The sequence below is a fragment of the Salvia hispanica genome, chromosome 2, assembly GCF_029641045.1.
Source record: "Salvia hispanica isolate PSC_SH4W2 chromosome 2, Shi_PSC_v1, whole genome shotgun sequence".
Lineage (NCBI taxonomy): Eukaryota > Viridiplantae > Streptophyta > Magnoliopsida > Lamiales > Lamiaceae > Salvia > Salvia hispanica.
This window is the reverse complement of record NC_142693.1, coordinates 54705761-54713784: the sequence shown is the minus strand read 5'-3', so window position 1 is coordinate 54713784 and position 8024 is coordinate 54705761. Positions and strand designations below refer to the sequence as shown.

Genomic DNA, 8024 nt, shown 5'->3' with positions numbered 1-8024 from the left:
AATTTACTTCATCCTAGGGCAAATAAGTCATAATAACATATTAAGAGGATTTAACTTCATTCCAAAATATATTATCTTATTCCAATAGGTTTTTACTCCGTTCTAGTGCGTACAGGCGGTTTCGTCGTGGCGTACCGTTCTTTCTCTCTACAATTTCTATCACCGTCGCCACGACGCTGACAACAAATGGAACAATAGCCTAATTGAATGGTGTAATAAGCACATGGAATGAATGTAATAGACTATTTGAATAAAGTATGTGTAGAAGCATTTGAAGTCCTGCTGGAATTAAATATAATCCATGTCCATGTTTTTGAATGAAGTAATAAACCTATTGGAATTAATTACTTCATCCGTCCTTGAAAATTTGTCACATATTTTCTTTTTCGTTCGTCCATAAAAATTTGTCACCTTTCACTTTTATCATTTTTTGTAGTAGACCTCATATTCCACTAACTCATTCTCACTCACATTTTATTATAAAACTAATATATAAAAGTAGGACTCACATGCCACTAACTTTTTCAACCCACTTTCTATTACATTTCTTAAAACCTGTGCCGGGTCAAATGGTGATAAATTATGGGGGACGGAGGGAGTATATTTTAAAAATGAATAAAGTAAAAACTTAATTCAACGAATTAGAATGAAACATGTGTTGAATTATTTCAAAATCTACTGAAAGTAAGTAAAATCATATTGTAATTTTAAAGTATTATGTACCAGAATGAAGTAATAAACCTAGTAAATGAAGGAAAATAAACTTATAATATAAACCAAAATAATTCACGTATTAATGCATCTTATCAAAAAATTAAATTTAATTATCCTAATTTAATCTTTAATTCATTCTTTAAAATTAGTTTGACATATCTCTAGATAATTGAATCGAAAAGTGAGACGTAAAATGTAGGCAGCAATAAATAATGATGTCTATACCGAATCCAACAAGGTTTGGATATCCAGCTCATCCATGCTTCCACGTGTCGCCTCCTTTTCCGTTAAACAGACAATTTCCCTCGCTATTTATACCCCTTTTCGCCCAAACACATTCTTCCCTTCTCTCTTTCTTCTTCTCTACAACATACCTTTCCACTAACTATCGATCAATCAATCAATCATCTGCGCCACAAATCTTTATCTACCTTCGCTGGAATCGTTCAATAATGGCGGATGCCATCATGATCACTAAGAAGCTCGGCTTCGACGAGACTGAGCTGCGCCTCGGTTTGCCCGGCGCCGGAGACAAGAAGCGAGGGTTTGATGAAACCGTCGATTTGAAGCTCAATCTCGACGTTCCATCCGATCACACTGATTTTCAGGGGAACAATGTCAACAAGACGGATTCTCCTAAGCCTCCTGCTAAGTACGCCCCCCCCCCCCCCCCCTCTCTCTCTCTCTCTCTCTCCCTCTCCCTCTCTAGCATTATTTTGAGTGTTTTAGGATCTAACGCCGACGCTTCGATAGGTTTAAAGGCGTTTGGTAGGAGAGATTTTCGACTTTTTTGGGGAAATTTTGCTGAGATTTAACTCTTACGATTTTGAATTAGGGATTTGAGTTGAAATTGGCTATGAATTAAGTTGTAAACGAAATTGCGACGATTAAATTAGGGCACAGGTGGTGGGGTGGCCGCCGGTGCGGTCCTACCGGAAAAATGTGATGGCGGTTCAGAAGAGGAGCGAGGCGGAGGAGAGCGGCGGCGGCGTCTTGGTGAAGGTGAGCATGGATGGGGCGCCGTACCTGAGGAAAGTAGACTTGAAGATGTACAAGACTTACCAAGAGCTCTCTGATGCATTGGGCAGAATGTTCAGTTCCTTCACTACTGGTAATTTATTTGTACAAAGAAAAGTAAGTAGTAACTATTGAGATGAAATTTGAAGTGATGAAGTGAAAACTGAAATAGGTAAATGTGAGACACAAGGAATGTTGGACTTCATGAATGAGGGGAAGCTGATGGACCTTCTGAATAGCTCTGATTATGTGCCTACTTACGAGGACAAGGACGGGGATTGGATGCTAGTCGGAGACGTGCCATGGGAGTAAGTAGTCTTGTTGTTGCTTCCATAAGCATTAAGCAAGTAAATATAACGATTGGTTTTGATTTTTGAATAGGATGTTTGTTGGATCTTGCAAGCGACTGCGCGTAATGAAGGGCGCTGAGACGAAGGGGCTCGGTTAGTAGCAATGTCACCATGTATAGAATGAAATGAATATCATCAAATTAACAATGGATGGGTTATGTTTTCTATTTCAGCGCCGAGGGCAATGGAGAAATGCAAGGGCAGAATGTGAGGCAGTTTTCAAATTCAAACAAGAAACTGCTGCTTTCGTCTTACCAAACAGAGGAGATGGATGGTGCAGGATGCTGGATTGTGTCTGTACTGTTGTTTATATGCTTGCTTTCTTATTAATTTCAAATCTCAACAATTTTTCGATTTTTTACTATTTTTTTGGTGGTGTTTTTGATTGGATACTCTTTTGACTTGTATATTAAACTATTTTGAATGTGTGCTTCCTTCGCTCTTCTAAATTAAGTCTCCCCTTATAAAATATTCATGGAAATTCTTTGCCGAAAAAAGCTTCAAATTGATCGCATTGTATATTATAATCAGGTAACAATGACGAAGTAATAGTACGGGAATATCTCTAAATGGGGAGGGTGCAGCGACATGTGCGTGTATGTTAATCATATGTAGGGCTGGGGAAAAATACCGAAATACCGAAATACCGGCCTTATCGTACCGAAAAAATACCGAAAATACCGAATTTTCGGTATACCGTGACTTTTGGTACGGTATGATACTTTACCGAAATATTTCGGTAAGGTAACGGTATGAATTTTCAAATACCGCGGTATACCGTTGCATACCGAAATTCGGTATATACCGTAAATTAAGGTATATACCGTAAACTATGGTATATACCACAAAAATATAGACGCAATTATATATAAAATATATTTTGTATATTTTTAAATTATAAAATCATCGTAAAATATAAATATAATTATGAATAAATTATATTAAATTTATTTTGAAAATTATAAAATATAAATAATATTCTAAATACTCTAATTTTCTATTTTAATTGATGTTGATAGTCAGGTATACCGCAAAAGTAAGGTATACCGAACTTCGGTATGGTATACTGAAAATGAGGTACGGTATCGGTATGGAAATTCGTCATACCGAAAATAAGGTATACCGAAGTTCGGTATACCGAAAACTTTGATAAGGTAAAGGTATGACTTTTTCGCATACCGTATTTACGGTAAGGTATACGGTATGGTGGTTTCGGTAAGGTATACCGTACCTACCCACCCCTATTCATATGCATTCACATGGAACTAAAAAAAAAATTACTCCCTCCAACCCTTATATTTTGTCACACTTTGATTAGACATGAATATTAATAAATTGAGTTGAAAAAGTTAATGAAGAGTGAGTCCTGAAGTACTTTTATATAGTACTCCCTCCTCAATGGTGCTTAGGCCAGCAATAGGCCAGCCATTCTCTCCCCTGCCACGTCAGCAACACTAAAAAATCCACCTGCCACATCAGATTTAGGCCAGCCATAGGCCAGCCGCAATAAAAATAATTCAAATATACTACATTTACGGAATTAAAATTACCATTAAAATACGGAATTAAATTTATGACACATATACGGGAAAATTAATCCATTCCATTAAAAAAAATTACAACGATTTAAAAAAAAAAGTACATGATTTTTTTTTTAAAAAAAAGGGCTTCAACACACGAGCCCCGCCACTCTCTACTCCTCATCGCCGTCGCCGTCGTCCTCGCCGTCGCCGTCGCCGCCCGTGGTATCTGAGCCCACGTCGGAACCCGCTAGTCGTGGCCTCGCGATTTCCAAATCAACCCGCATGTTCTCGAGCATCTCGTGAAGAAACATCTTCTCCGTGGGGTCAGTGGCGGTCTTCCACTCTTGGAAGACCTTGTACATCTGATCCCGCGTATGGTTACGCGAATGGAGAGTGTACTCGAGTGGGGCGGGTGGGAGGGCGGAGGACTGGACCTCGCGGGGCGATAGGGGGGATCCGCCCCTCGCAGCCCGCTGCGCCCGCTTCTGTCCAACAGGGCGGGGGCGACCAGTAAATGAACGAGGGGATGGAAACTCCTCAGCATCCGGGGGGAGGTCGTGGGATCCGCCGCTGCTGCCGCTGTAGTCGCCGCTATAGTTAAGTCGCTGCTTCTTCGGCCACCCAGCGTCGCACCCGCCCGGAACTTCTCGGAGTCCTTCAGCAACAAGAAGCACTCCCAGAAGGTGAACTCCTTGTACGTCTCCTGCAAGGGGAACTGACTCGCGGCGATCCTCCGGGCGTCGTCCTCATTCTGCCCACTCCTGAGCTGACGGAGGGCGTTGGCGTACAAATTCGAAAAACGGCCCACCGCGGCCCTGGTGCGCTCCCACCCCTTCCGGACCTCCTCCGGGCTGAAGTCTTTCCCGTGCGGGCAGTGCCTCCTATAGGCAGCTCTGATCTTCGCCCACATGTTGACGATCCGCTGGTTGTTCGCAACCAGCGGATCGTCGCACACCTCCAACCACCCCCTGGCCACCCTAGCGTACTCATCCTCCGTCCACTTCCTCCGGCCAGGGGTGTCGTCAACAGCGGGCTGCGATGACTCGCCGACCGCCTTGGCCTTCCCCTTCCCCCTCGTCTTCTTCTTCGGCGCGGCCCGCCTCGCTGGAACGGGAGTATCATCTTCCCCGAGATCGATCCTCATATCATGCAATGACAGAAGGTCATCGCCAGTGAACTGCGTCTCCACTTGGATCGACGTGTGAGACGAAACCGTCAAAAAATCAAGCGAGGGCCGATATACCGTGTCCCCTCCCGGTGACCCCTGCACCCCCCCTGCATCCCGGGATGCATACCGTGCTGCATCCCCCCCTGCATCCCGCCCTGCCACATCATCCCCATCATCTGCTGCAGCATCATCTGCTGCTACATCTGGGCATACCCCCCCCACCCGGGCGCTGACTGCCCGCCGCTCCCCTGCCCGCCGCCCGGCATCCCCCACGGCATACCCCCCTGTTTCCCCCCCTGCCCCCCCTCCCCCGGCGCACCGGCCATCATCCCTATCATCTGATTCCAAGGGGTGTTAAACCCCGGGCCCATCTGCCCCCATCCAGATCCCACAGGTACCGTGGGAGTCTGAGATCCACTCGTCGCTGGACTGGACTCGTTGTTGTGATCCATCGCTCGATGATGCTCTTGTACAGAAAGCTAGAGAGAGAGAAAACTCGTTAAAACAAGTGGGGCAAATGAAAATGAAACGAAAATCGCGTTTATATAGGTTTTTAAAAAAAAAAAAACAAAAAACAAAAATAGGCGCTAGCCGATCGGCTAGCGCATCGGCCAGCGGCCACCAATCGGCCAGCCCACGCCGATCGGCTGGCCGGTATACCGCTCGCCGCCTACTATGGTTCGGCTAGCCGACCGGCCAACGCGAAGAATCGGCTAGCCGGTCGCTAGCCGACCATTGCGGATGCTCTAAAAGTTGAGTCATTTTTTTTTAACAAAAGACAAAACATCTAACCACTCTTACTTTATTCCATCATTTCCTTTACTCTCTCTTATCTTTCCTACTTTTTTCATCTCTTCTACTCCCTCCGTTCCCTCATAGTTGAGGCGAAACTTTTCGGCACGGAGTTTAAGATAAGAATGTTGAGTATGTTAAATAAATAGATAAAAAAGTAAGAAAGAGAAAAAGACAGAGAGAATAAAGTAAAAAGTGAATAAAGTAGAGAGAATAAAGTAAGAGAGAGTAAAGTAATACACAGAAAAAAGTTACTATATATAGAAATGACTCAACTATGAGGGAACTTCCCGAAATGGAAAAATGACTCAATTATGAGGGAACAGAGAGAGTATTTATTTAATATAAATTCTTAATCTCCGTGCCCAAAAGTTTTGTCTCAACTTTTATTGGATGGAGGGAGTATTAGTTTTATACAAATAAAATGGAGTTGAAATGAGTTAATGGAATATGAAGTCCACTACTAAAAGTGGTAATAAATGAAATGCGACAAACTTTGTTGGATGGACGGAAATGAAAAGTCGTGACAAAATTTAATGCACGGAGGGAGTAATAGTAATATAAGTGGACATTTATAAAATACTCCTACTACTGGGAATTATAATATTCCGTTATGGCAAAGTTGAGTACATATGTCAGGGAAATAAATACGAAATCTTACTGTCAGATTTCATCTTCAAATTGATGTACTTAGTAAAGTAGAAAGCGTTTAACTGTCTGAGATAATGCAAATTCTGTAAACCTAAATACTGCAATAATACGACAATTTAGCATAATACTTGCATTGATCCTTGTCTTATTGCTTGTGCGTTTGGAATAAATTGTTATCGACTGTTGAGATATAATTATAATACTAACAAAATCAACAGGAATAACAATGTGATTACGAATTTACAACAATGATCGATCATCACAATTTTGAATTAGTTACCACTTATAGTGTCGTCAAGCTATCCATATCTTAGCTTATGGCTAAACAAATCATCTCAACCCATTCAGCTCCAACTTGCCGAGAGAGAAGAAGACGGTTATAAGAGCATCCGCAACAGGATGTTTCCGGATGCGGAGCCGTGCCTTTGGCACGACAAGCAACATGCTCGCCGCTATACTCGTGCCATCGGCATGGTCAAGCTCGAAGCCGAGAGCTCCGTCCTTGGCGACGGACAGACACGTGGCGGCTTCTGGTTGGGCGGTGACGCCATGCCGTTGTAATTTTTTAAAAAAACAAGCGAAAAATCTGAAAAATCAGATTTAAATAAATAAATAAATAATTCCCACTTCCCAACGAAATATATCCTTTTTTTTCTACTATTATTTTATTTTTTCATTTTTTTAATCCCAAAATTCACATTTTCATCTATAAATACCCCTTATTTTATCCCAAAAATATCACACCACACACAATAACTCTCTCGATCTCATTTTCTCTCAAATTCTCACTCTCTCTCTTGTAAACAAGTCCGGCGAATACTCCTCCAGCTCTGGCGGATGGAACCACGATTGGTTCGAGGGTTCGTCGTCCGCCTCGCCGGATACGAATTTCTCGCCCCTTCCTCCTACTAGACTCGGGTATTCTGGGTGGCTACCCCAGCGAACATGCAAAATGCCCTCGAATACGGCTCGACACAAACGTTGTCCCAACTTCCAGAGGGCAACGCCTGCAATTCCGGCAATCGCGGTGTTCTTAGCCGTGGCGGTGGCGGTGACCCCAACGTCCACACTCCGCCCGAGATGGAGAAGATGTTCGAGGCAATGTCGGTGTCCCATGATCCGAAGGTCGGCACGAACCAAGCCGGGGGAAGGTTCTGGGGCCGCATCGCTGATGTCTACAATGCCAACCGGAAAGAGGGAGCGCAGTGAATAAATGTCGTCGGAATAGCCAACGAAGAAATTCAGAAGTTCCAGGAGTTTTACCTCGAGGAACAGCAGTCGGCCAAGAGCAGATCCAACGAGGTCGACATCATCACGGCCGCCATGTCGGCTTACGCAACAATGCTACCTAAACCATTCAAGCGTTATCTTTTCAAAGTGGAAGGGAGGCACCCAAATCCACCTCCGACTCCTCTAGCAAAAGGTCGAGGTCGCTATCCAACTTCAGGACGAGGTGGCAAGCCAGCTTGCCGGAGCTCACTTGGGTAGCTCTGACGGCGGCCCAATCAGTTCCTGACGCCGTCCGCTGGGGTAAAAAACAACGAAGGTCAGCCACCGTCACGCCGTGACCCCAGCCCAACCGTCGGCTCCCTTTGTGCTGCCTCCACCCCCTGCAATGCCTCCAAACCCCAACACGTTATTTCCCCTTTTGAATAATGCACTCCACGACGATTTGTCTAGGATGTCTCCCGAGCAAAGAGAGGTTCATGCCCAGATGGTACATACCCTCCAAATGCAATTGGGTATGATCCCCGACCCTGACCCCAACCAATAGCCGTCATTGAACTAGTCTTCTTCAAAACCCGAAAT

At 43.9% G+C, this 8024-nt stretch overlaps 1 protein-coding gene across 1 annotated transcript; it reads left to right on the top strand.

Annotated features, from left to right (window-relative positions):
* Positions 1-1062: 1062 nt before the first annotated feature.
* LOC125201180 (auxin-responsive protein IAA14-like) lies at positions 1063-2507 on the top strand. Its single transcript, XM_048099164.2, has 5 exons — positions 1063-1366; positions 1611-1825; positions 1904-2039; positions 2113-2174; positions 2255-2507. The coding sequence occupies exons 1-5, from the start codon at positions 1167-1169 to the stop codon at positions 2290-2292; spliced, it is 651 nt and encodes a 216-aa protein (XP_047955121.1). The 5' UTR covers positions 1063-1166; the 3' UTR covers positions 2293-2507.
* The last annotated feature ends 5517 nt before the right edge of the window (positions 2508-8024 follow it).

Coding starts and splice junctions, on each gene's coding strand:
- LOC125201180 (XM_048099164.2), top strand. CDS start 1,167: ATGGCGGATGCCATCATGATCACTAAGAAGCTCGGCTTCGACGAGACT. Junction 1,826..1,903: donor GTTCAGTTCCTTCACTACTG/GTAATTTATTTG, acceptor AAACTGAAATAG/GTAAATGTGAGACACAAGGA. Junction 2,040..2,112: donor GTCGGAGACGTGCCATGGGA/GTAAGTAGTCTT, acceptor ATTTTTGAATAG/GATGTTTGTTGGATCTTGCA.